Raw genomic sequence first — 27,520 nt, 5'->3', positions numbered from 1 at the left:
TTTCACCATTTTCAGATGTTTTTCATGATGTACTAATCAAAAAAAATGACAGTGGCTCCAGTGCTTGAAATAGTATAATTGGGAGTTTAGATTGATTAATCTAAACTCTGATTAATCAGTAAATCTGAAAACAACTTTAACCTCCTGTCATGCCTCAGCAGAAGATCAAATGTGATCGAACAGAACCTCAATCCATTTAAAATAATCTGATTTAACACCATACTGTACTCATGGGGAGTTCTGTAACTTTATCATGTCTTAGTTTTAGCCCGCCACGGCTCATTTTAAATGTGGTTCAGTCTCACTGACCGAGCAGTGCCAGACGTCATTTATAATCCTGCCTTTGTTAGACAACAACAAACATTTTACATCAAGAGCTTCCAATACAGAATATTTCGCTCAGTTATCCAGAATTTCAAACCGTGCCAGACTTCATTCAAAACTGACCCAATTTAAATTCCTTCTTGTCTGAAGTCCATTCACTTGATTTCACTGAATATATGAATAAATATGATTTACAATGATGTCACAGGTTGGTTTGACCCCGCAGGTTACCTGGTGTGAAATGAGCGTGCGCAGACAGCTGATGTCAGCAGTGAGGAAGCACAGGAGGCGGGGCTCCTCAGTACATACAGATTTCTTTATTGAATGAAGCAAAATAATGAGAGAACTTCCCCTTTATGAAAATAAATAAATCATTTTCTTTGTCTCGCAGAACGCCACCAGCGGCCGACCGTTTTGCCGCTCGCCGGATGCCAAACACACTAAAAACACGAGACGCTTGCGATCCATTTTGGCACGGGATGAACGCTCGCCGGAAAGGAGGGGGCGGGGCCAGAAGCGAGGGGTTAAATTAATCATCAGCAGTGCTTTTGGTTGAGTTCGTGTCGCAGACTCATTCCCCAAAGATCCCTTCAAAGTAAAAGACAATAAAATCTCAGTGTTAAGCGCTGCCTCTAAATACACACGGACACACCTGCCGACGACAGGTAAAAACCACCACCTGCTGTCTGTAGTGATTCTCCCAGCTAGCCCGCCCCCCAGCAGGGGCGCAAATGATGCTAATGAGCATTTTAAAAAGCAAAAAAAAAGATGAACAAAAAACATTTCTGTAACTCATCAGGATTTCTGTGCGAAGAAGAAGTAGAAGACTGGATCCTGATGATGATGAGGACGAGGATGGAGAGTTCTGTCATCACAGCTGGAGAGTGACCGTGTGGACAGTGGGGTCAAAGGTCATTCAGGCTCAACTCCACATGAACCTTTTCTAAAGCAAATCTGCATCATTCCTTCATGTTGCCATACGCAGGTTGCTGTTGCCTGTAAAGTTGCAGAAATAGAAACTTCTGCAGCAACTGTTTGACGAAGGACAGCTATCGAGCCGTGACATTGCCTGGTCACACCAAACATCTCTGCAACAAAATACCCTGAACAACCCCACCAGACTTCATTCAGAATTTACCCAATTTAAGACGAATGGTACTGAGAAGCAATCTGAGCCGCTCGTCAGACTGCACCAGACTTCATTCAAAATTCTGCCAATTTTAGATGTGCTTTCTTGTGTTGTTTGAATTCCCAGTATTCCCTGCTGTTGGACTTTATTAGAATAAATAAATCACACAGCTGTAAACTACCAGTGTTCATCGGCCAAACTGTTCACACACTAAAACAGAACAACAGCACCAGACTCAAATGAAAATTCATCTAATTTAAGACTGCATATTATTATTATTCATGCTGTAGTTCAGTTTATTTTTCTCTCAGGTCCAACTCTGTAACTCAAACTCTGCGTATGAATCTGACGCCTTCCACACTTCAAACTTTAGTTTAAGAGCAGATTTTACTCTTTTAGACGTTCACAAACAAATACGTCAGAGTTAAACCTCTGAAACGCTCTGAACTCTCAGTGTTATGATGCTTCCTTCGTCTTCCTGTTTCAGACCCTCCTGCTTTAAATACGTTTAAAAAGGTTTAAAAAAGTCTGAAACTTTATCCCAGGTGAGAAGAGTACGCTGAAGCTGAGCGGCCTCGGTGGCTGGGTGAAGCTGAGCCTGAAGGCGACCTCAGCCCTGACACTGCCAGCAAAGCGAGGTGGGCTAATTTAATACCAACATGTTAATAACAAGCTCCAGTTTTCCTCTGCGGGGTTTTTTTTTAAGCTTGATTTGGTGCTGCCGAAGCAGCCGAGCAGGATGCATCACTGACTCTGAGGAAAAGCTGAAAACACATTCTTAATGGACTTCTGAACCGGCTGTTTGAGAGCAGATCTGTTTGCTGTGACTTTCACTTTCATTGAACGCATCAGCCTTTCCGTAATGAGCGAACTCACCTGTTGAAAGGTGAAAAAAACCTGCTCTCTGCAGCTAGCTGGACTCCCATTGCTTTTAAATAGGAAGTGCTAACAATGCTAACAGCTACTATCTGAAGACGTGAACAGCACCAGACTTCATTCAAAATATATCTAATTTAAGACCAACGTTGCTGCTTTTTGTTGCCCGTGTTTGTCCAAGAAACTGATAAAGTTTTTAAATCATAACAATATTTATGATTCAGAACAAACACTCAGATTATTTGGCGTAAACCTGCTGTTATGCCAAATGTTGCTATTTTTAGACTTTGATTGGTTTAGTCTCAAATGTTTCAGACCTGATCAGATGATGACTGTGTATATGTGTGAATGCGTTAAAGTGCTAATAGTTGGACGTCAGTTCAGAAGTCCATTGAGAATCTGTCTGATTTTAGCTTCCCTCGGCGTCATGGTGACGTTAATGTGAGGTCTGATGGACAAAGACAGCTCAGAGAGAAAAACGGCAGCTCGTTTCGTCTTTGATGATTACGGGAATGTTTCTGTCCGTCACAAACCAGAAGAATAAAGTTTAAATTTGAATCTGAGGCTCCGCCTCCCGCTGTGATGTTCTGGTCGGTGATTTTCTGAATGGACCTCCTGCTGTGCGGTGTGCTCAGCCGTACAGAGGGCTGACTGTGTGTTGTGAGTGTGAATGGAGGCGAGACGGGTGAGGGCTGATTCCAGGTGCTGCAGGTCACGTGATCACTGCTGGTCTCTGAACGCGTCCAGGTGGAAGGCCGTGTCCAGGAAGCGCCGCAGCTCGATCAGGTGAGTGTTTTTGTTTCCTGTGGCGGGAGCGGCTGCCGGGTCTCTGCCAGCATACCTGAAACACAGAGAGGGTGTGGTCAGAGGTTGCACGGTGGTGGACAGATGGTCTGATCATGATGACGGTGATGGTGGTTACCAAACGGGCTTGGCTTTCTGCGTGGTGGTCCTGATGCGAGGCTTCACGTAGTCATAGTAACCCTGGTTCTTGTGCTCCTCCTGACACCAGACCAGGTCGGCGTTGGGGAAGCGCTCCGTCTCCGCCTTCACCTGGTCGAAGGGGAACGGGGAGAGCTGCGGGGAGAGACGGCGTGCCGTTACTGCCTGTTCACCAGCCACTGCCGCCGAGTTCTCTTTCCTGTAATCCCCTAAAGACTGTAACTAAAGCTACTTTAGAGTATGAGTCAGCTGACTCCTTTGACACCGTAAGCCCCTGGCTGCAGCCAATCAGAAGTCTCCGTGTGGCATGCGTGTACCTGCTCAATGCGGCTGATGGCCACCGTGTCCTCCAGGCCTCTGCTCTTCCGCTCTTTGGTCAGCTCGTAGTAAACCTTTCCTGTGCAGAAGATCAGCCGCTTCACGGCCTCTGGACGCTCGGCCGCCACGCCCACCTCCGGGATCAGCCGCTGGAAGTGAGTTCCTGCAGCGAGGAAGAGGAGGTGGAAGAAAAAGGGAAAGCATGGAAGAAGGATAAAGACGAACAAAAGGAAAAGACAAAGAAGAGGAGGATGAATGAGAAGAAAGGAGAGAGGGAGGGTTCAGGCTCGGTTCGTCAGAGCCGTTAGAGCTGCAGGTGTGGGTGGAGGCGTTACCGGGCAGCATCTCGTCGAAGCTCGATCGGGCCTCGGGGTGACGCAGCAGAGACTTGGGAGTGAAGATGATCAGCTGGGGACACAAACAGGAAGTTGATCACATGACATTAGGCTGAACAGCATGTTTTCACAGGGAGTCGTCCACACGTCTACGCCCCCAGACTCCGCTTTAAGGCTAACACTGGTTTTAGTGTGTGTGTGTGTGTGTGATGGCTGCACTTACAGCCACACAGTGGTAATACCCACCATGTTAGCGTAGAGGCTTATAACATTGCATTCACATTTCTTTCTTTAAATATAGGAATTAATTTACAGGACAATAAATAACTGGTTTTGGTTTGGAGTTAATTCACGTATCCACATAACACTGCATTCTAAAATAAGTGCGCACATTGTAGTTTACACTGTTATGTATGATTAATCTTTTGTTTTCTGAGTTACCGTAGTTGCAGCTGTTCCAGTCCCTTGATTAAGGAGCCAAGAGGTGGAAAAGGGGCGGAGCAAGCTTTAAAGGAAGACTGCAAATTGGTTCATGCCATAACTCAGGACCATGGGGGGGAATTGGAGTTCATTATGTTTAGTTAGGTTTTGTGTGTTTTAGCCCTTCTCCTGTTTTCTGTGGGCTGATCAGCCTCTATTTAAGTTTCCCTTTGTCTCGTTAAGTGAGGTCAGTTTGTGTTAGTTATCAGTTGTGTTGTCAACTTTGAGTAGAGTTCTGTTACTTTGACCTCTTTTATGGGCCCAAGATTTTGATTCTTTTTGCATGAGTTAACCAATTATGTTTTTTGGGTTAAATTAAAAATCTTTTTTTTGGACTTTAACCTGTGCCTAAGTTTCCTTCACTGCTCGGTCCATCACAGTGTGTGTGTGTGTGTGTGTGTGTGTGTGTGTGTGTGTGAGGCTCACGGGCTTCCTGAAGGGCAGCAGGATCTGCCGTCGGAGAACGTGGAAGTAGTTTGCAGGCGTTGAGCAGTTCACCACGATCCAGTTACAGTCGTAGAGCTGACGCACGGCGAGGTCCTCGGTGATGTTCTGAGGGACAGAAACCAGCATCAAAACACACACACACACACACACACACACACACACACACACACCGCTCTGACATCACTGCTCTGTGTGTGCGTCTCACCGGCAGGACGTCGGGGTCATCGTTGCACATCTGGAGGAATCTCTCGGGACGAGCTGACGAGTGTTCGGGACCCTGAGGAGAACATTCAGACAGAGCAGCGAGCACGTGTTGATTATCAGAAATAAACGATCACAGATCAGGAACACTGATCAGCTCAGACTTATCGACACTGTGTTGTCTTTGGTTTTCAGTCAGTGAGGAGGAGGAAGGTGCGGCGGCGTCCTCACCATGCCCTCCATGCCGTGCGGCAGCAGCAGCACGATGCCGTTCTGCCTCACCCACTTGGCCTGCCCGGCGCAGATGAACTGGTCGATGATGCACTGCGCCGTGTTCTGGAAGTCTCCAAACTGAGCCTCCCACAGGATCAGAGCGTTCGGGCTCGCCATGGCGAATCCCAGCTCGAAGCCTGCAGACGCAGAAACAACCATCAGGCAAAAACACAGACGCCATCGATGACGCATCATCTGTGGAGAGCGAGGACTGACCGAGCACGCCGTACTCGGACAGCGAGCTGTTGCAGACGGTGTACGGCGCCTGGTCCGGGGACAGGTGGTTCATGGGGATGCAGGTCCTCTTGTCCACGTTCTGGTCGTGGAGGACGTGGTGACGGTGGCTGTGAGGGGACACACAGAGGACACCCGTCAACCACCCGCGCTCTGCGCTAACTTGCTAACGGCGTCAAGACGAGCAGACCGAGACGATTGGGGGCGTTTTCCGATCCGCTCGTCTCCTCCTGACGTCACGCCATCAGTTTATTTTGTGTCGTGGTTTTTCGCTTCTTTAGCTCTCTCTGCTTTGTGTGTCACATGCCACTGCCAGACACGCCTACAGGTTTACCTGAAGGTCCCGCGCTCCACGTCCTGCCCCGACAGCCTGATGTGGATCCCCTCTTTCAGCAGCGATCCGAAGGCCATGTACTCGCCCAGGGCCCAGTCCACCATCCGGTTCTTCACCATCTCGGCGCGGCCCTTCAGGATTCGGCTCAGACCTGCGGCGAGAAACGACAGCGTCAGCTGAACGTCTTCGTTCCCGTTTGCCGGGTCAGAAAGCGGTGCCGTTCTCGACCTCCGTGGATGGTGAAGTCCTCCACGGGGACGGACGAGGCCGCCTGTCCGATGTGGTTCAGGTTGTCTTCGGTCAGGCCGGTGGAGGGGCAGCTCATCGACTTTGGTTGACCGTCCAGGGTGAAAAAACCTGAAAACAGCGAGTTTAAAGGGTTAACAGTCTGGAGCTGAACGCCAGAGTGAAAACAACGTCCTGAGAGTTGAATCTGTGCGATCAGGAAGCTGACAGTGACTCGACCCCGCCTCCTCGCCCTCTCACCGGGCCACGGGGAGTCCAGCCAGTGCTTGATGTGCAGGATCTTCTCGTCCTTGGAGCGAGCGTACGCCTCCTCACAGATCTTATCGTACTTGGCGATCTCCTCCTGCAAACAGACAAACGTTCAGGAAGTGACATCACGGTGACCTGTAAGCAGGATTCGCCTGGTGGGCGAGTCCTACCTCATACTCCTGCCGGCTCACGGCTCCCTCTGCGATCAGCTTCTCGGCGTATTTCTGCAGGACCGGCTTCTGCTTCTTGATCTGTTTGTACATCAGCGGCTGAGTGAACATCGGCTCGTCCATCTCGTTATGACCCATCCGACGGTAACACACCTGCACACACACACACACACACACACACACACACACACACACACTGTAAAGACTGTTTCCAGCTGTGTGAACAGGTGGGAGCAGACTCCAGATGTCGGCGATCAGCTTTGAAAGCTTCGTGTCAGAGAGTGTTTGTCTGCGTCTTTACTGACCAGGTCGACCACGACATCTTTGTGGAAGGTGGCTCTCCACTCAGCCGCCACCTTGCAGACGTAGATGACGGCTTCGGGGTCGTCGGCGTTCACGTGGAAGATGGGAGCGTTGACGACACGAGCCACGTCTGTGGGGTACGGCGAGGAGCGGGCCATGCGAGGGTCGGTGGTGAAGCCGATCTGCAGACACGACGACAGAGAGGTGTTTGCACGGCGGGCTGCGTTAGCGGCTCACGGTCTGTTTCTTTGTGGCGTTACCTGGTTGTTGACCACGACGTGCACGGTGCCGTGTGTGGTGTAGGACGGCAGGTCGGACAGGTGGAAGGTCTCATAGACGATGCCCTGACCGGCGAACGCGGCGTCTCCGTGCAGCAGGATGGACATCACCTGCGCAGAGAACACATGAACTTGATGACACTTTCTCAGTCTGTGATTGGTCGAAAGCTCGTCCTGCACAGAAACACCTCCAACAGTTTCCAGGAAAAAAAATGAGCCTGCGCTGTTTACCTGAAGGTCGAGTCTGCTCTGAGCTAGAAAAACTACCTGGACCTGTAACAGTATCTTCACAGTGCAGTATCACTACTATAAAGTATCCGAGTACTTCCGCCAGACTTACTCTTTTCCCGTCTGTGTCCCCGCAGTAGAACTGGTCAGCTTTGGTCTTTCCCTGAACCACGGGGTCCACGGCCTCCAGGTGAGACGGGTTCGCTACCAGAGACAGCGTGATGTTCCTGTCCGTCACGCGGTTGATGCGGCGATGGTACATCCCCAGGTGGTACTTCACGTCGCCGGAGCCCTGAGAACAACCACGACAGGTTGGATCAGACGGGGAAAGAAAATCGAGAGTAAACGAACAAACAGCAGTAAAAACAGCGACCTCATCAGCTGCTTCCAGTTTGGAGTCGAACTGACAGAAGATCTGCTCCAGCTCTTTCCGGATCACGTTGGCCAGGACGTTGAGACGACCCCTGAAAGACACAGAGGCCATCACGGCGCGCTCGCGGCGTTCGTCTTCACACAGGTGTGAGCTGAGCCTGTATTTATTTACTCTGTCGTCTTTGACTGAAGCAGAAATACATTAAAATTAAAAGCAAATATTTCAACATGTTTGTGCTCCGACTCCTGTCTTCAGTGCGTCACTGTCGGGCTGCTGCTTTTGTAACCTTGAGGAGCGCTGACGCCATCAAACTCGCTGATTGGATGCAGATTTCTCCTGGAAGCTGCTGCCTCCTTTCTGATGACATCACGCAGGTGTCATCGACTGTGGAGCGGCGTGCGTGCGGTCGGGTAACAGAGAACAGCAGCGTGTGGTTTTACCTGTGGGGCATTCCCATGATGACGTTCTCCACGCCGTTCTCAGACGACTTGTCGATGATGGTCTTCAGGGCGGGGATCAGAGACTCGCAGCCCTCCAGGCCGAAGCGCTTCTCTGCAGACCACTTCTTCTGCAGGAACTCCTCAAACCTGAACACAGGCAAACACGCCGGTTATTCCCAACGCAGACTGCAGATTCGCTTATTGCAGCCGCACCGTGTTTCCCAACGACTCCGTGTTGCAGTGGGAGATTTCACAGCAGACATCCCATCGATGGGACCAGCGTGAGGATCAAACTGGTTATGACTGAAACACCAGAGCACTGAGCTTCTGTTTCTCAGAAAGCTGAGGTGACTGAAGTGGCGGGCTTGAGTTTCGCTGCGGGTAAAACCACCACGAGCTGTCAGAAACGGCTCGTGGTGGTTTACGATGCTGACGTACCTCAGGGTTCATCTTTTGGTCTTCTGTGGCTCCGCCCTCCTGCTCCAGCTTATAAAATCAGTGTGTGGATGAATCTGCGTGAGGGACCTGAGTGTGTGGGGGTTCTGACCTGGTGGAGCGGACCATGCGGGCCAGCAGCGTCCGCTTCTCCTCCAGAGTGAACTGCATCACGCCCGGAGTCTCAAACTTCTGCCTGATCCACTGACACTGATCCAGGTCGTTGATGAACATGAACTCCACCCCGATGTGCTGACAGTACGCCATCTGCACCGACACACGCACACAGACGCACACAGTCATTGTCCTGAATAATTTGCCTGTAAAACATTTCAACTGCTCATTTCCACTTCCTGTGTCTGTGCGTGTCTGTGTGTGTGCGTGTGTGTGCGTGTGTGTGCGTGTCTGTGTGTGTCTGTGTGCGTGTGCGTGTCTGTGTGCGTGTGCGTGTCTGTGTGCGTGTGCGTGTCTGTGTGTGTGCGCGTGTCTGTGTGTGTGCGCGTGTCTGTGTGTGTGCGTGTCTGTGTGTGTGTGTGTCTGTGTGTGTGTGTGTGTGTCTGTGTGTGTGTGTCTGTGCGTGTCTGTGCGTGTCTGTGTCTGTGTGTGTGTGTGTGCGTGTCTGTGTGTGTCTGTGTGTGTGTGTGTGTCTGTGTCTGTGTGTGTGTCTGTGTGTGTGTCTGTGTGTGTGCGTGTCTGTGTGTGTGCGTGTCTGTGTGTGTGTGTCTGTGTGTGTGCGTGTCTGTGTGTCTGTGTGTGTGTGTGTCTGTGTGTGTGTCTGTGTGTGTGTGTGCGTGTCTGTGTGTGTGCGTGTCTGTGTGTCTGTGTGTGTGTGTGTGTCTGTGTGTGTGTCTGTGTCTGTGTGTGTGTGTGTCTGTGTGTGTGTGTCTGTGTGTGTGTGTGTCTGTGTGTGTGTGTGTGTGCGTGTCTGTGTGTGTGTCTGTGTGTGTGTGTGTGTGTCTGTGTGTGTGCGTGTCTGTGTGTGTGTCTGTGTGTGTCTGTGTGTGTGTGTCTGTCTGTGTGCGTGTCTGTGTGTGTGTCTGTGTGTGTGCGTGTTCACCTCCAGCCGGCGGATGATCTCCTTCAGCGGCAGCACGCTCTCCGAGCCGCCGATGAAGGTGGTGGTGGGAAGCCGGAACACTTTTTCCAGGTCCGACTCCTCCAGACCGTAGAAGCCTACAAGTCCCATGAAGCACCACGGAGCAAGAGGGGAGGGGGAGGAGCAGGAGAACGAGGAGAAAGAAGGGAGGAGAAGAGGTGAGACAGAAAAACATGCACAAGGAGTTAGTGATGAAGACAAGTTTTAATCAACAGAAAGGGGGAGATTTACACATGCAGGAGGATGAGGAGGAGGAGCAGGGGGAGGAGGGGGGATGAAGAGGAGCAGGGGGAGGAGGGGGGATGAAGAGGAGCAGGGGTAAGAGGGGGGGATGAGGAGGAGCAGGGGGGTGAGGAGGAGCAGGGGGAGGCGGAGAGATGAGGAGGAGCAGGGGAGGAGGGGGAGATGAGGAGGAGCAGGGGGAGGAGGGGGGATGAAGAGGAGCAGGGGAGGAGGGGAGATGAAGAGGAGAAGGGGTAAGAGGGGGGATGAGGAGGAGCAGGGGGGTGAGGAGGAGCAGGGGATGAGGAGGAGCAGGGGATGAGGAGGAGCAGGGGGAGGAGAAGGGGAGGAGGTGGCATTAGAGTAGTGGAGGTTTTAATGGTTTTAGGACAGCAGAGGAGGAGGTGTTGTGGGTCCAAAACAAATAAAATAAAAGTCGTTAGTGTCGACAGTTTAGACCAATCAGCAGCCTGAAAGCTCGACAGACCGCCTTCATCATCATCATCATCATCGCTGCTGCTCCAGCACCATCACAAGAACAGCAGCTTCAGTCCACTCAGGCGCCGCAGGTTTCTCCACCTGAACCTGCAGGACGTCTGTTTGAATCATAAGGACGTGAATACCGTTTCACACTGCTTCCTAACAAACGCTTGCCGTGTGACGGTCAGACCTGCTGCGGCGTGCAGACGTGAGCGTAGGAAACTATTGGAGCGCGAGCTGACTGAGGCGTGAGTAAAAACACGGCGCTGTACAGGAAAGGGTGCGTTTGATTCATTAGTGCAGCGAGACCCATTCAGAGCTGATCCTGTGGTCACAGCCGGCTGGTCGCGCCGCACGCCACTCGTCAGGTTGATGAACTGTTACTGACCCTCACGTCTGTGGGCGTCGCTTCAACATGCTGTAACACGGGTGACTTCCTGCAGGAGCCGAACGCTGCACAGCTGCTATTCTCAAATACACAAGCTCACAGACTCGGGGTCAAACGCCGTCACTGAAGCGGGGAAAACATGGAAGTTAAAAGGGAGTTCTTCCTTCCTACGGTCGCCAAAGTGCTTGCTCATACGGGGTCACATGATTGTATTATTGTAGAGTCTACCTTGCAATATGAAGCCTCGGGGCTGAAACCTTCAGGATGTCATCATTGATTAACGTGATCAGATATAATCTGGTGAACACAGTGAGACAGTTTCAAACTCGGACTCCGTGGGGTTTGTGAGGATCTCCGAGCTTCTGTGCTCCGAAACAGAAACACCAGGAGCGTTTCTGATGACCTGCGTGTCGGCGCTGGTCTCCGATACGAAACTCCACGTCAGCACAGCGATAAGCTGAAGAAGCAGTGATGACAGAACGGGATCATTTGACTTTAAACTGATTCTGGGACGTTAGGGGAGGAGGTGTGATGAAGTTGGAGGAGCGTCTCTTTGAGCACTCGTCGTGCCTGCAGTCTCACTTCAGGCTCAGCCAATCAGAGAACCCGCACACATGCAAAGGAGCCACTCAAAAGGCTCAATCTACCTCACATAGCAAAGCAGGATGTCCCCATGGACGCTCGGCTGACAGCTCCTGCAGACCACCACCAGCGCCCCCACAGATCACCACCAGCGCCCCCTACAGACCACCACCAGCGCCCCCTACAGACCACCACCAGCGCCCCCTACAGACCACCACCAGCGCCCCCACAGACCACCAGCCTCAGACGAGCGTCTGCCTTCTCCTGAGTCTGTAAGCATTTCTGTCCGTCTGTGCGACCGTTGGTCTGTAGTAACTGTGTGTGTCGTGCCCTCCTGGACTGAACTCCCTTTTCATCCACCCGTTTTCTCTTTCTAAACATTTCAGCCTCATGGGGGCGCTAATCACAGCCTGTCATTGCTTTTGTACTGAAAGCAGTTTATTACTTTAAAGCGGGGCCTGTGTGTAGATAGAGTAGATGTAATGCTGCCCCATGTGTGCAGGTCTGAGTGTGTGCTGCCATCCTGACGTCTGATTCAGGGTCTTTCATATTTTGAGGAACAAACCTCAGACAGCTGCTAAACTGACCTCAGTGAAACATCTGGAGCTGCAGCTCAGATGAAACATGCTCAGGATGTTTTTTACAAAGCACCTCTGACGTCTTTGTTCTCGAGTAAAAACAGAGGCTCTGTCCTGAGGTCAGTGCTCAGTCCCTGCCCTCTGTGACAGTAACAGCTGGACTCAGACCAGTGTGACCTGTGGAGCACCAGCGGGCAGTTTACGCACAGCTTCTTGCTGCTCTGTGCAGTTGTCCTGCTGAGACAGTCTGACTGATATATTCTGTTTCAGGTCGGCTTTGAACCTGGTGACAGGGCTGGAACACACAGGCGGAACATTTTCTCCTCCCAGCCTCGATTTGGGCCTCAGTAACATTTTTTTCGTGCTTCTGTCCAAAAACATGAAGCTAAACTTGAGGAAACGGGATCGACGCACTGAGCTGAAACACGCGCGAGGTCACTGACATTACACGACGTGAAGCAGCGTCAGTGCTCAGATATCAGTAGGGCTGCCACGATTAGTCGAATGTCAAAATCGTCGACGCCTGATTTAATAGTCGACGCGTCGTTTGAAGCTTTGTAAGATCACAAAAGACGCAGGAATAAGTGGCAGGATTTAAGAGTGTAATAACGGACAAACAGAAGATGGCAGCACTGCATGTACAAGGATGCCAGCTGCCGTTAAACTCAGAAGAAGAAGAAGTAGCTCTGTCCCAGAATTCATAGCGCGGCCCAGCTTAGTTTCCAACAATGGCGGCAGCTAGTTAGTTTTAATATTACTCTTATTATTCTTTCTGGGTCACAAAATAAACGTTGAACATATTTTCAGCCGAGAATGTAGCTGTGTAAACCTCAAATATCTGCTCAGTTTATCAGGACACCACATATTTTCAAAAGCGCTCCGACGTTTTCAGAGACGTCTGTTACCCACTAGCTCGATAGCTAGCCAGGGGCTAGGCTAACTAGAGCCGTGAGAACACCGGACTCCCAGCAAATCGTTTTCAAACCCACCGCCGTCTTTCGCTACTCAGGTTAAACATGATATATGAGTCACTTAGATAACTTAAACATGTTATTGTTTGGCTTTTTTCAGTATTTTATTTGTTCCTGAGTAAATCTGTTTGGCTGAGATTAAAGTTATAGTTTTTACACAGCTGAATAAACATCAAGCAGACAGCTGATTATCAGAAGTGTGAGATGCTGGAGAATTTACTCCGGTGTCCTGTTATATTTTAGATAGCAAGGAGTTTATTAAACTTCACCGAAACAATCTGCAAATTTCATTAAAATTGAATAAACTATCATCTTGTCTTTATTTTTAGTTAGCACCTTAAAAGCTTAAAGCTGTAAGCTAATGATAGTTATATGAGAGCAGATGCTGCTGGTGCAATAAGCTGTAGTTTTACGTCCAGTGGATGATGATCTGATTAGTCGACTATCAAAATAATCGTTTGTGGCAGCCCTAGATGTCAGACGCCCCAAAGACAGATCCAGACGTCACTGCAGTACATTTACAGATTCATAACCAGCTGCGTCTACAAGGACAGTATGGCAGATCTGTTATTGGTAATCTGATGTCACTAAACAGGGCAGCTTTATCTAAGCCCCTCCCCCTGAGCACCATGTCTGTTGTAGAGCATTGCTCACTGCTGACTGGATGAACGCTTTCGACGTGCGACATGTATTTTTCATCTGGACGGGTAACTGATGCAAAGCGCTACAAAGCTAGCTTAAACAAACTACCTGTCAGGCGGGGTTAGGAAAGGTGTGCGCGCACATTTGTGCCGTACTCTGAGCGGCCAGGCGGGCGTATCCCAGTAGATCTGACATCACATGAAAGCTATGGATTAGCCTAGCAGACACCTAGCAGCTACAAAAAGAGGCCACGCCCCTAAAAAAAAACAACCTTTAATGCTAATGTGAGCTGTAACATCATCCCGACCCAATTATCCACAGAGTTTGTGTCTCAGGCTGCTGGACACGTTTAACATTGGGACTGACTCGCTGCTGCCCCTGCTGGATGCTGGAGGAACTACCGCGTTGCTTCTTTCAGGGTTCGCCTTAATTTTCAGCATCGCTGAACATCACTGTAGTCTGTGCAGGAGGTGAGCTTCAGTTACCTGTTAAACTGAACAGTGACATCTGCCAGCAGGGAGGAGCAGCCCAGTAACAACAGCCTGATTTTTATTAATAACCAGTATATAAATATGTTTAATCCACGTGGACACATCTGCATCTGAGGACAACTTTTTGGGATTTCCTTACCTGGATGATGGAGCATGCATCAAGCCATAGTTCAGAGCACATTCAGAGTCAGGCCCAGACACTAATGAACATAACGGTGAACTGTGGGACAGAGCGGGGGTCAGCACGCTAGCAGCAGCTAACAAAGCTGAGCACAGGGGACCCTGAGAGGAGGCGGAGCCTGTCAAGTCAGACGGGATGAACTTCCTCTCAGTGTTTCCTGTGTGCTGCTCAGGCTACAGGGAGATTTCACCGTGGTTCAGCCCACTGAGACAGAATCCACAGGAGTAAAGAAGCAGCAGAGTCTGAGACATTTCAGGCAGACGATGCTGCCGGCGTGACCGTCTGCACGATTTTTATTTTCCCGTCTCACCTGTTGATGCTCGCTTTCTTTCTAAAAAACAAAACTAACTGATGTCACATTTACTGAAACTACAGCAGCAGGTGAAAGTGATAAACTGAGACATAAAATTACAGTTTATACTCTGCTTCATGAAGACATATCCCTCTAATCATGTGATTATTTATACATTTGTCTGGGTGCACATTACTGCCCAACACAGGCCTGCAGGTACACTCTGGCCAGGTGAGCGTGGGGCTGGTGAGAGGATCTGAGGACTGCAGCTGCACATGTGAACATGCTTCCAGTTTGGTTAAACCGCTGCAAGGTCACAAACGTGCTTCAACTCCTGCACAAAGACAGAATCAGATGCTGAACCAGATGAAATCTCTCCGCGGCGCTGCGGCGCCCTCTGCAGGAGCTCAGGAGCCCACCGTCTGCTGCGTTGATGCTTTCAGCTCCTGCAGATGTTTCCTTCAAACTACTGCACTGACAAACTCCACTACAGATCAACTACTGACTTCACAGCAGTGCTGGTTCTCGTACCTCCGACCGTGAGAATGTGCAGCCTCTCCTTGAACACAGCCAGGTCTGGACGGGTCACCAGCAGGGGGCAGCAAAGGGAAGAGACACCCGGACACCATTAATGACCTGCAACCCCCTTTACACACCACCAGCACCAACACCACCACACCGGCCTACAGCCTCATCAGCGCAGCAGCCGCCCCGCATCTCGCGTCTCCACCACCGTCTGACCCCGCGATCAAAGAAGAAGAAGGAGCAGTGGAGAAGGAGAGACACATGTAGCGCCATGCTAAGGTTAAACAGCGTCGCCACAGCCGTCCCACACCGAGGCCATTCAGGTCACCTTCAGATGGACTACTTCCTGGGAGCGCTAATACAACAAACTGAACATGGCACACAGAGCAGCTCGAGAGGGGCGTGTCCTGATGTGTAACAGTGGGTGGAGTCACAGCTTCAGGGGTTTATTTAGCCGCAGACAGTGAGGCGAAGCCACAAACCTTTGATCTTTGACTTCCTGTTTCTGACGACACAGATTGAAGCCGAAGCTGAACGTTAATGAGCCGTTAGCAACATTCAGACTGCGAACAAACAGGAAGTACTGCTTTATTCTCGTCTTCCTCTGTGGTGGTTTAAAAGCACCTGGAACCAGGACTGCTGTTATTTAATAAATGTCCTGAGAGGAAGACGAGGAAGAGCTCTGAGACGGAGCGTCTTAGACTCACGGTCACCTTGGCGGGGTTTCAGGTCCAAACTTGCAGGAAAAGATCTGAGCAGGATTAGCAGTGGAGGAGCGCTCTGGCTAACGTGGTGCACAGCCCAGCGTCACGCAGCAGAAGCTCAACTACAGCAGCAGCCCGCCGCTGCCCAGAGACTCCGACGCCGCCTTTTTCATCTTCAGAAAGATTCTGTGATCTTTGGCAGGTCTCGTGTTCACACTGGGCTCCGTGAACGCGTGCGTGGATGAAACGCTCGGACAGCTCGCGGGTCGCTCGGTTTGAATCAGAAGCTTTAATAAACGAGTGTCATCATCCACGCCGTTTCTACACGGCCCGCTGTGGTGAGTCTAAACGAAGCAAGCGCGAGCAGACCGCTGATTGTTCTGGTCGCCAACAGATCGCTGCGGCCCAAACAGGAAACCGAGAATGCTGCCCTTCAAAGTAAAAGCTGCGCCACAGTTCCAGATATCCTACGACTCCACGTGGAGTCAACAATGGGCGACTCGCGTCCAACAGAAACGGACTCAGGTGGCTGAGAACCATTAAAGGCTTCATCCTGCTGCATCACTAATGCCGATCGTGTTTTCCAGCGGAGAGGAGCTCCGAGTCTGAGCGTGAGGTCTGAGGCAGTGAAGCCGGTTACCGCCAGGCCTCCTGGAGCCACACCGAATCAGGACGTTTTCTACAGAGGCCCTGAGAAAGCTTTCGGTCCTCGGCGGGGACGTAATCACCTTCAGGAAAAAGGACGTTCCCCTTTCATTAAAAACACCTTCAGTCAGGCTTTTTAGATCTCAGAGAATCATCCAGATTTTAAACTCGGGATTAGGATTGTGTCAATGTTTTCAGTGTTTCCCACAAACTGAAGAAAACCATCCACACTTCAACAGAGCGTGGAGGAGAGACTGCGACTACACACCACCACCGAGAGTTTACACAGACGCAGGACTGAACCTCTGATCTGGTAAATGCTGTTTATTACAGAGTAACAGCGCTGCAGCCTCACTGTGAACCACATGATCAGAACCCGTGTCACAGTTTGAGGGTTACAGCCTTAAGCTCTTCGTTTTAATTAAAATATCATATTTAAACTAAAATAACAAAAAAATAACATTTAGTTTGTTTGTTAAATGAACTTAAATGATCACAAGTGTCACAAACATGTGATGATCCAGACTGTGATGAATAAACTGGCACTAACGTTCACGTCAGCACAGCCGTGCGGTCTCTCCTCACGTCTCCGTGCGGGAAACACTGAAATGATTTGAGGTTAATTCTCGGACCTTCATCACAGAACGAAGGTCTTCAGATGTTAGATGAGGAAGAACGATTCAGTTTAGACAAAGAATAAAATCCTGAAACAGAGCTCGATTTAAAAACAGAACGTTATCGTACAGCAGAAGAAACTCTTCTGCTGTACGATAACGTTTCAGAGACTCCTCCAGCCAACGAGGAGGAGCGCTGAACACACGAAGAGGGGGTCGATTTCTGAGGGTCAGCTCCTCACCCAGCTTGTCGGAGGACGTGATAATGTCAGTGGGGACACACGAATCCAGATCGGCGTCCATGATGCCGAGGGGGTCCAACTGGGCCACGTGGTGCCCTCGGATCTACAGGAAGTGACAACAGCACAGAGCCCACCCAGGGCAGGAAGGGGGGGGTGAGAACAGGGTGAGATGAAGGAGGAGGAGGAGGAGATGCAACCAAATAACAGACAGAGGATGAAGAGCGGAGCAGATGAGAAGCAGGATGGACGGAAGAAATCAGAAACGGGAGAAACGGTGAAAAGTTAGGAAAAGCAGGAAGTGTTAGAGAGGAGGAGGAGGAGAGAGGGGGGAGGGCGGGTGGGAGGGAGGAGGAGAGAGGGCGGGTGGGAGGGAAAAGCAAAGTTAACATCACAGTCTGTTTGGTGGTTTAGTTGTGGCGCTCTCACCAACATCCTGGAAGCCGGCATTCACCGGAGCGTCATCAAAATTCACACAGCTGATTCCCAGTGGATCCAGGTGGGCATTGTGATGACCCATCACCTGAACACACACACACACCACAACAGGAAGCTCAGGCCCTCACAGGTCCTTATGACAGCGTCACATCACGTCAGGGTCAGGATTCGGGCTTTAATCCAGCCGGCTGCACATCCTGTTGCTGCAGAGTCACTTTGAACTTCCCATGTTGTTGCAGTATATTAATGACTAACCTCGTGTTGTGGATGGATTATCTCAGTTGTTCTCCTGGCTGAAGTTTGGTCCGTTTACAGCATCCTGCCATGTGATTGTATTTGTCTCTAACCATCAGGAACCTTCACGTTAACTTTTATCAAGTGGAAAAGTGTTAGCGTTCGTCCTCCAGCTTCAGTGTTTATGCTAACATAGCTGTTTTGCTAGCGGTCACGTAGCACATCATTATATACCAGCTAGCCCAACTTCAGTAACCCTACAAACGTCACTGCTGTTTAGTTTAAAGTCTTCATCTATGTTGGACGTGACAGCAGAGCTGTACGTTTGAATTCTTTCAGAAATCTCTCAGTCAGAACATGCTATATCATGTTTAGGTGGAAGCCAGCGAGCTAACTTCCTGCTAACTTCCTGCTAACTTCTAACTCTGTTAAATGTAATAATCCTTTTCATGGATGCCTGGATGTTAAACTTCATAGTTACACCTGGTAAAGCAGCAACGCTGATCGTTTTATAAAAGATGAAAGAATTTAGACAGTTTTAACTCTCAGTGTTCGTTTGACTTTGGGACCTGAAGCTAAGTCGCACTAAAACATTTTTGACCGATGTTTGAGCGCCGTGTACCACATAAAATCAGTTCGAGGTCAGTAAGCACAACCAGAATTCATACGTAAGGCTCACTGTTGATTTTTGAGAAAATTAAAGGATTTTAAGTGCGCCTTAAAATCCTTTAAGCACATGTTTCAAATTACACTGTGATATGGATTTTAGGCCATATCGCCCAGCCCTACTGTGGATGTTGTCGACACTCGGCTCTGATGGATGCTGATCATCAATTATTGATCAGGCTGAGTTTGTGTGACCTGTGAAGACCTAAACTCACCACACCAACGTCTCCATCAACAAACAGCAGCCATCAATAAGCAGGTGAACAAACAGGAAAACATTTTACAGCACAGGCTTCACTCTATCAGTAGCCAAAGGTCAGAGGTCACTGACAAACACAGGCTTTTCAATAATCTTATGGATGCATTGATCGTGTTTGTGTGTGTGTACCTGGTAGGCCCTGATGAGCGACTGCACAGCCAGGTGATCCTCCACCAGCTTCTCCACGTTGGGCTGAGCTCCGACCAGAGAGGAGAGCTGGGGGGCGACGAGGCTGGACGCTGCAGACAGCCCCAGAGGAGACTGGTAGGCGGCGCCGGGAGGAGCGCCAGCGTTGGCGTTCCGGAAAAACACATCCCACGACTGCAGGAGAGGAAGAAGAGAAAGATGTTGATGATGCCATGAACAAGGCTCAGAGATCCTGATCTTACTGCACTGAAGGCACCTCAGCGCCTGCTGTTGCTGTGTGTGCTCTATAAGTAAGAGAACTTCCTGTGGTGGGTGGAGTCAGAACAGCTAACCGACAGATAACCAGTGCTGAGTCAAACATGGACGCAGCATTATTTATGGCGTTTGACGGTTGACCTCAGAGATGCTCAAAGCTTCGATGAAGGAAGAGGGAATCTGAGGGCACGCCGTTTCACCATCAGGAGGTCAGAGGGCCTTAATGAGCTCTGCTCTACATCACGCCGTTTCCGTGGTGACCAAACACACACACCAGACTCCTCCACAGCGTGAGACTGACAAAGTCACACAGGAAGCTTTAAAGCCATCACAGCGGGTTACGCCTGCTGAGTCACAAGGTGGAGCGCGTCCAGATCCCGGCTGACTTTTACACACTTCAGCTGTTCTGCGTCAGCGAGCACCCGCCCCACAGTACACTTTACTTCCTGTGTCCAGCTAGCAGGCTAAGCTAATAAGAGCAAGGTCACGGTGTCAGGTCGTTACATAACAGATGTGACATGTCACACACACACACACACACTCTGTACCAAGAGGAGTGTGTGTGTGCACCTGTTTAGATATCTTTGTGGGGACCAACAGTCACTTGTGGGGACAAAGCGTCCGTCCCCAGTTTGAGGCTCAAAATGTGGTTTCAGTGTCAGCGTTACAGTTCGGCTGAGGGTTAGAAACTGGGAAGAGATGTTGTCAATTAGATGTCCTCACTTTCAAAATGAGAATACGTGTGTGTGGGGGGGAGGGTTGTCCTCTTCTTGAGAGTAAAAACGGTGTGGGTGGAGCTCTGATCAAACGCTGCGCCTCTGACAGATGATTCTCTCGTTGTTTAGGTTAACGCCTTCAAAGTACTTCCTGTTTTTAAATCGGCCTTCGTTAATCGGACTCGTTTAAAGTCATTAAAGAACTGATCGAAGCCAGAGGGCCTCTCAGTCTCACTGCCGGCCCTGAAGTAGGCCTGTCACGTGACTCGAGCTTCTGGGGGCTATTATTAGCTGGCTGTCCTTTAGCGCCCGGTCAGAGAGCTCACCAAAACAAACGCCGTCACAGCCATGTCACCTTCACGACCCCAGAGCGTGTTTGAAGACGAATAACGGAAAAATGAAACAGACTCATTTACAGCTTTTTAAAGAAGACAGAATCGAGAGCTGTGAGCTCCACACGCAGCACCGGTCCCCGACACAGATGCCGTGATGCTGCTGTCTGCATCACATGCGTGGTTTTAGATTTTAGGTCTCACGTTAGACATTCGAATCATAAACAGGGACCTAATTTAACCTGAACTCTTCCATGGCATGCATTTTAATCTCTCTTTGATATTTGGGCTGGTTAGGACCTGATGAATGTAAAAACAAAGAATTACCAGATTTTTCTTTTACCTAATTTTTGTTTATGAGAAAAATGAGAGCAACATACGAGGATATTTATTTAAAATTTCAACAGAACAGTTGCAGCATAACGTCCTCGTAAGTGGATATCAGGCCCTTACAGAGCAAGATTTAGTATTTTGGTCTAAATAATAATGGACGTCAGGTTGATTGTTTCCATAACTCTCGTCTGTGCTTCCTGTAGTCAAAATGATTTTCCGGTCCTAAATAAGTTTCCAAAGTTTAAGATGATTCACGCTCTGGATGCGACTCATCTTTGACGGTCACAGCTGACGATAACCTGCTCTGTACAGGACAGACTCATCTGTGTGTCTTTAATACTAGTAATCCGGAACAAACAGAACCAGAATACAAATGTTACCGAGCACCGATTTGGTAGTGCGGTGTTTAAGTGATTACATGTTTAATTATTATTGATACGGTCCCGCCCACAGGTCACCTCCTAACATTAGGTAAACTCTAATATTAATGTGAGCAGACCAAATAAAGCAGAGACTGTGTGTCTGCTCCTGTATTTGTATAGTGCTTTACACTACATCAGCCACACACACAGGTGATGGCAGCTACGTTGTAGCCACAGCTGCCCTGGGGCGCACTGACAGAGGCGAGGTTTGCATCACATTTCACTCGTTAGCTAACTAAACTGTGATGTTAGCTTAGCAAGCGTCATGACAGGTTAGCTAACGTACGTGAACGTGACTCTCCCACTCAGAGGTGACATCACAGGAGCTTTACATGCAGATTTAGCTTCAGTTTCCTGTGAAATTCTTTCACTTTTAAATCTGACTCCGTTTTCTTCCATCCAGCTGCTTTGCCGTTCGCGCTACGCTCCTCTTAGCATCGAGTCTTGGCATGTGACACGGGTGACACTGCCCCCACAGGCTCCTGTAGTCTACAGTCCACGCCACTGATTATCCCGATGAACCACTGCTGTTACATAACGCTGATGGTATACTGTACTTATTTGTTTTTGCTGCTAAAATGAATGAAACGCACCGTCTCCATGAGTCTCCACAGAGCTTATTTCAGACTTTCTAAGCACTAACGGACCCTTTAAACCAGGGTGGGCAACTCCAGGCCTCGAGTGCCGGTGTCCTGGAGGTTTCAGATGTGTCCATGATCCATCACAGCTGATTTAAAGGGCTAAATAACTCCTCAGCATTTCTTGAAGTTCTCCAGAGGCCTGGTAATGAACTAATCATGTGATTCAGGTGTGTTAACCCAGGGTGGGATCTAAAACCTGCAGGACACCGGCCCTCGAGGCCTGGAGTTGCCTACCCCTGCTTTAAACCCTTTAAAGCGCCGTCCTGACACAGCTGCTACTCTTGAACAGGATGTTGTCACATGACTGGTCACATGTGCTCAGAGCACACTGAACATGTCAGTGTGGCTGTAATGTGTTTCAGAATGTGGACAGGAGGAAACGCCTGCAAACACATTTTAATGCTCGTCCTTCGTCCCAGATATCAACAACAGCATGTTCCACATGTTCCTGTTGTGCAGTAAAACCTGTATGATTCTCCACATATTATTATTCTGAGTTTGCCTCATTTCAGTAACACACTACAGCACATTACAGTGTCCAACAACAAAGAGCTTCAGAAACCTGGAGAGTTGTTGCTCAAGAGCACTTTAAAGAACGTCTGCCTCCTTGGAAACAAAATACAAAGAAATGAGTGGCTCAAGACTTTTGCACACACACACGCATCATATCATTACAAACAGATGCACACCACTGTTTCCCACAGCAGCTTTTTGTGCACACGACACTCATCTGAGCTTTTTTTTGTTTAATCTGACTCATCGAAGCCTCAAGAGTTTCCCCACTAAACACTTGCTTCACTCTTATTTTGAAAGAGTTCTGTTACTGCTAACCAGCGGGCCCCACACTTCCTGTATCATGTTCCTCGTGTCCTTGATATCTTGCAGCAGCTTTTCGTCAGAGGTGGACGGGTCCCCGAGCAGAACCAGGACCAGCTGCACAACAACATGGAGGAGATGTTTCACTGCAGGCCGAACCAGCCAATCAGAAGCACATATGTAATTTAACACAGCGGTGGCACACGACGTGAACACGTGAATCACCAACGCTGTGGTTCATGTTTCTTGGAGGACATTCATGGAGACCTCCCAGCAGTGAACGCCAGCGCCGTGCGTCACGACACAACGAGCCATGTTTGTCACTAACAAGGAAGCACGGCGTGTTCTTTAAAGGTTCCACCCAGCTGGAGCGTCACACTCACTAATCCCGCCCTTCTCTTCAGTTTTCAGCCAATCACATTTTAATCTTCTGCTCATTTCTCACATTTTATCGTGTTTATCATCGAACCCTCAGGAAATGAAGTACGGGGAGAAAATAAAGAAATGTGCCACTGCTGGTTTGGCCAACGTTTCCCGAGCGTTCAGTAGTTTAGCGACATAATGCGAATAGCGGCGAGCTAACGATGCAGTTTTTCCTGTCAAGCCTGCCCTACACATTCACTTCCACTTGTTTCTACTCGTGCCATGCTGACATCAGCTCGTCACAGATCTCCTTATACGGTGATCTTTGACAAAAACCGTACAACCCGCTAAGAGTGGTTGTTGCCCTTCTCCGTACTTCCAGAATCCAGCCAATCAGAAGAAAGCATGCTTGTAGAGAAGATTCACCTGTGATGGTAGTTTTAAATAATGGAACATTTCTAAAAATGCTTCATGCAAATTCTTTAAATGCTTTGTTTACTGCACGGCTCAGTAAACACGAGCATTTCCTCCACGTTAGCCACTAAAAACAGAGCTGCTTGTTTTACACGGAGACAAATGTGCAGTGAAAGTATCAGCTCAGTCGGTTTCAGTCAGGGCGACGGCAGACTGACACTTTCTTTATTTCAGAACATTATTTTTTACATTTCAAGTGAAATAAAACATCATATTAATATTTAAAAATATAAAACTGTACGTGAGCGCCTAAAACTGTCTGACCCGGGGCTGCTAGAGGGCCCTGAACTTTTATCTTCATCATTTTGAAAGACGTGGGCCTCACAATGGTTTCACCCGAAACCTCTGCTGATAGTGGCCCACACCCTTTTCCACACCTCGGCTCATGGGATGGGGCGCATGCTCAACAGTGGGTCAACGACCCTCTTAAAGGACACTCCCACTAGGGTTTAAATTTGTGGGACACTTTCTGTGTGTGGAATCTATCAATACTGTGGAAACGCTGCAGGTGCTTTGGGTGTGCAGCTGTTTTTATGTGTTCAAAATCACCAAACCTTTAACTTCTGATTGTCTGGGTTCTGGGTTTATGTCCCATTACACTGAAATGCTGCTGAAGTCCTTTGGAGGGTTTGTCCTGCATCGATGCTGCCAGCAGTAAAATCAAACCAACCTCTGCACCGACCACTCCACACCTGCAGGGGCTCCACTGCTCCTTACCTTATGAACACTCTTGGGATTTTCCAACCAGGCGTAGTACATCTCCTCCACATAGTTGGAGCTCGTCCCATTCAGGAACGGCTCCGAGGCCACCGGTGCTGTGTAACACCTGATTGGCTGAAACGTCCTTTTGCCACCCGTGGAGGTGACTGTGATTGGCCGCTGTTGGCCGACAGTCTGAGCCGCCTGCGAGGCGGTGAGCGGACGCAACCGCGCCGCACAAGTCCTTAAACGATGCATGAGCAGTCCTTAAAGTATCACACACGGCGGTGACTTTCGGTCCGACAGTCCGGACGTCCTCGACCTCACAACGACGCAGAAGAAAAAAGCAGGTCAGTGCCACAACAGGAAGCAGTCAGACGTCCACGTCAGTCCACTGAGAGAAGAAGAGAGAGAATTAGCCCCCGTTCTCCAGACCACAGTCACCTTTATTCAAATGAGATGTGAGAGAAAGCTGTGCTTTAGGATTTAACGATGGCGGTTTCTGTCTGACGAGCTTCTAATAACACTGCGAGCGCCGACTCGAGCTGCTGTTTGCAGAGGAACACGATGTCAGAGTCAGGGCTGATCTGCGGCGCCTGACAAACGGCGTCCTCAGAAATGCGGCACAGTGGATTTAAAGATGCTAACGTTCAGATTTACAGACAGCAGTTGTCAGACTCGCACTTACTTCACCTCCTTATGAACAGAGGCTTCAAGTCTGACTGCTGGAGCTCTGACAGCCTGACAGACACGTTAAAAGTGCGCGCTTAAAGATCTCTTTACATCAGGCGGAACGGTCACATGACCTAATGGTGGTTTTGCACTCAGTAATCAGTGGCGCCCGGCTGAATCGGCCCCGAGAAGCCGGCTCAGGGCCAGGTCACAGATCACTGACCAATCACAGACATGAACTTCAGTCCAAAACATGTGAGCAACATTTCCTGACATCAGAGGCCGGCGCCGCGCTCCAGGAACGACCTGTAAGATCGGTGCATCGCACGCTTTTACTTTCTGTGCAGGTCGCTGCCAGCAGTCACATGACTGCACTTGCAGAAGGAAAACAAAAACACCTTGTTCCCCTGCAATAAAGTTTATTCAAAACAGACCTGCTGTTTTCACACACAAGACGTGCCATCTCACCCTTCTCCAGGTAAACACTGTGAAACTACGAGAACACCGAGGTCTCTGCCTCTGATTTTTGTTCCTTTAAAGGTCTAAAGTTCCTGATTTGAGGAAATTCTGTGAAGCACAGCAGAACAACACACTGCAGAAATAACGACTACAGTTTGATTATTGATAAAAACGGCACAGCCTCCTCACACCATGTCTGACTTTTAGCTGCTGTTTTAAATTTCACCAACCAGCAGAGAGCCTGCATGAGGGTCAACGTATCCAGGATATCTTTCCATATCTGGCTTCACTCGCTAACTATCAATCACACTGGGGCGGGGTCACATGACAGGTTTATCAGTGTTCACATGAAAGAGACACAGTTTGGAGCCTCTGACCAATCAGAAACATGCACATGCGTGTGAGAGAGTAAAGGCCTAAAAACTCTGCATGAATGTGTGAGCTTTGCTCAGTCAGACTGGAAAACAGCTGCTGGATTAATAAAGTTTATCCAAAGCAGGAAGGAAACCAGTAAAATTGTGACTGAACAGACGCCTGTGATTAAAACCCTCTCGCCACTCTTGTGGTAATTAAAAATCTTTAGTTTTGGCATTAAATGCTCTGAGAGGACAAAGAGTCTGTTTACATGTTGATGAGGTCAGGACGCAGCAGCAGAGCTCCTCCTGAGTTTCTTCCATCAGATAAAGAGAACACCTTCAGACCCTCTGACTGTCTACACAGAGGATCTTCCAGTAAGGGTGACGCTCTTTTCCAGAAATCTGATTGGTCAGTAGGCTGTGTTGGTGACTGCTGAGCTCATATCTCAAACAATACCCGCCCCAGAGCAAAGTACCTCGCCTCGTATAGGTACTCCACCACAAAACAGGCCTGAGAGGTCCTGCAAGGTCAGCAGGGTTTGTCCTGCTCAAAACGGAGCAGAGTGTGAATGTGAGCTCAACACAGTGAGCAGAGTCTGCACTTCCTGTTTCTATGACCTTGTGAAAAACAATATATGTTTTCTGCCTGAGATAATTAAACCAAACTAGTTAAAGTATATTTATTACAATCCTGGGAGCTTTTCTTCTTCGCAAGTTGAACATCTCAATTCTTTGGTCATGTGACTCCCAGCAGTTTTCTGGATTGATGGGAATCTTTTAAACTGGTGTTGCCTTTTATTTCAACTTGCAAAACAGTGAGCTGTAACTCACGCAGGTCATATTGTTCCTGCCGTTTCCTATAACAGCTGCACAGATGCTGGAAACCCGCATGTATCCCGCAGACTGCTGATCAGAGATCAGTGTCACACTGGGTGTCTTTATACTTCTGACCGGTGCTGACGCTGCGAACAGGGTCAAGTCTGAAGTCTTCTGCAGATCTTCACAGAACTCAAGGAGTTAAAGTTCTCCAAGGCCTTCTCAGAACCCAGCCACAGAACCGGAACCGTGTCCTTCTGGGAGGCGGGGTCACCTCCCAGCCCCCCACGGGCCTGCTCTCGCCCCCCACCGGGACTTTCTGCTTTGTTTTGACCTTGTTGGGGCTCCACTCCCAGCCTGCTCTCCTTCCCCTTAACCCTGCCTGGACCCGCCCACTACCTGCCTACCGCGCCTCCTGACTGGCTGCCTCTGAGAAATCCAGACTTCTCTATTGGCCACCCGGACATTCGATCACTTTGTCCTTTCACGAGTCATGAGTTCCCGAAAATGCCTGGCCGTGTTCCCCAGACATCGTAAAATCATCTGTTTTGAATGCATAATGGCTAAAACCCGCTGTGTGTGACGCCACACGGAGCGGCTCTCACGGCGCAAACTCTTAGCTGCACGCTTAGCTTCAGCGCTAACGCGGCGCGTTATATAATTAGCTGATTAGCTTCACAAAACGCCCCTGCTTTAGATTAACAGCTATTAGCAGTTTCATTCTGAATAAGTTTCTGTGTTTGCATTCAGTGGAGGCGTTTGCTCCGCTTATGGAGTCTTTAAACGGACGGCCTCGCTCCAAATGTTACTTTAAAAGGCCGTAGCGGCTAGCACGCGGCTAGCAGGCTAACAAGGCATCTTCGCATTCGTCCAGACGGTTTTCATTTTCCACGAATCAAAACCGGAACCCGCCCCCGAGTGAGCCCGCAGGTCGGACCGTGTCCTCGCTCACGGCCCAGCGTCCCCCCTAAATGCCCGGTACTGACCTCCAAGCACAGTGCTGGGCTCCCTCTCGGCCGGTATCCCGGATGCCCTTCGCTTCTCCCGGTAAAATGATGACAGCTCGATGTGTTGAGCACAGGAGCAGAGCTCGCGCTGACGTCACCACGTACAATGAAAGGGGCGTGGTCCCGCTGTAGAAAAACTACAAACGGAAC

General features: G+C 49.4%; 1 protein-coding gene across 3 annotated transcripts; it reads right to left on the bottom strand.

Annotated features, from left to right (window-relative positions):
- Positions 1-619: 619 nt before the first annotated feature.
- Positions 620-27,506, bottom strand: ogdha (oxoglutarate dehydrogenase a). 3 transcript variants are annotated; one of them, XM_085295698.1, is made up of 24 exons: positions 27,350-27,506; positions 24,079-24,454; positions 18,992-19,183; positions 17,269-17,371; positions 15,070-15,114; positions 9,673-9,788; positions 8,728-8,882; positions 8,181-8,327; positions 7,741-7,831; positions 7,480-7,659; positions 7,122-7,250; positions 6,864-7,043; positions 6,559-6,711; positions 6,380-6,482; positions 6,122-6,250; positions 5,894-6,044; positions 5,542-5,669; positions 5,284-5,462; positions 5,057-5,128; positions 4,831-4,956; positions 3,925-3,997; positions 3,589-3,752; positions 3,252-3,406; positions 620-3,170 (listed from the first exon to the last, which is right to left on the bottom strand). In XM_085295698.1, exons 2-24 carry the CDS (start codon positions 24,316-24,318, stop codon positions 3,050-3,052), a joined length of 3,132 nt encoding a protein of 1,043 aa, XP_085151824.1. In that variant the 5' UTR covers positions 24,319-24,454; positions 27,350-27,506; the 3' UTR covers positions 620-3,049. The 3 variants fall into 3 exon arrangements, with proteins under 3 accessions (XP_085151824.1, XP_085151827.1, XP_085151826.1); XM_085295701.1 differs by lacking the exons at positions 15,070-15,114; positions 17,269-17,371 and adding an exon at positions 17,695-17,788; XM_085295700.1 differs by lacking the exon at positions 15,070-15,114.
- Positions 27,507-27,520: the final 14 nt, after the last annotated feature.

Source organism: Mchenga conophoros, linkage group LG12, assembly GCF_057382185.1.
Source record: "Mchenga conophoros isolate Kocher_MC1m ecotype Shallow Benthic linkage group LG12, M_conophoros_male_GT1.1, whole genome shotgun sequence".
NCBI lineage: Eukaryota > Metazoa > Chordata > Actinopteri > Cichliformes > Cichlidae > Mchenga > Mchenga conophoros.
This window is presented reverse-complemented; position numbering and strand designations above follow the sequence as displayed.

What these genes read in the sequence shown, in the direction of transcription:
- ogdha (XM_085295698.1), bottom strand. Translation starts at nt 24,318, where the DNA reads ATGCATCGTTTAAGGACTTGTGCGGCGCGGTTGCGTCCGCTCACCGCC. An exon ending in AAGATGTCGTGGTCGACCTG is followed by an intron (nt 6,712 to 6,863) that starts GTCAGTAAAGAC and finishes GTGTGTGTGCAG; the next exon opens with GTGTGTTACCGTCGGATGGG. An exon ending in CCATCAGCCGCATTGAGCAG is followed by an intron (nt 3,407 to 3,588) that starts GTACACGCATGC and finishes CTCTCCCCGCAG; the next exon opens with CTCTCCCCGTTCCCCTTCGA.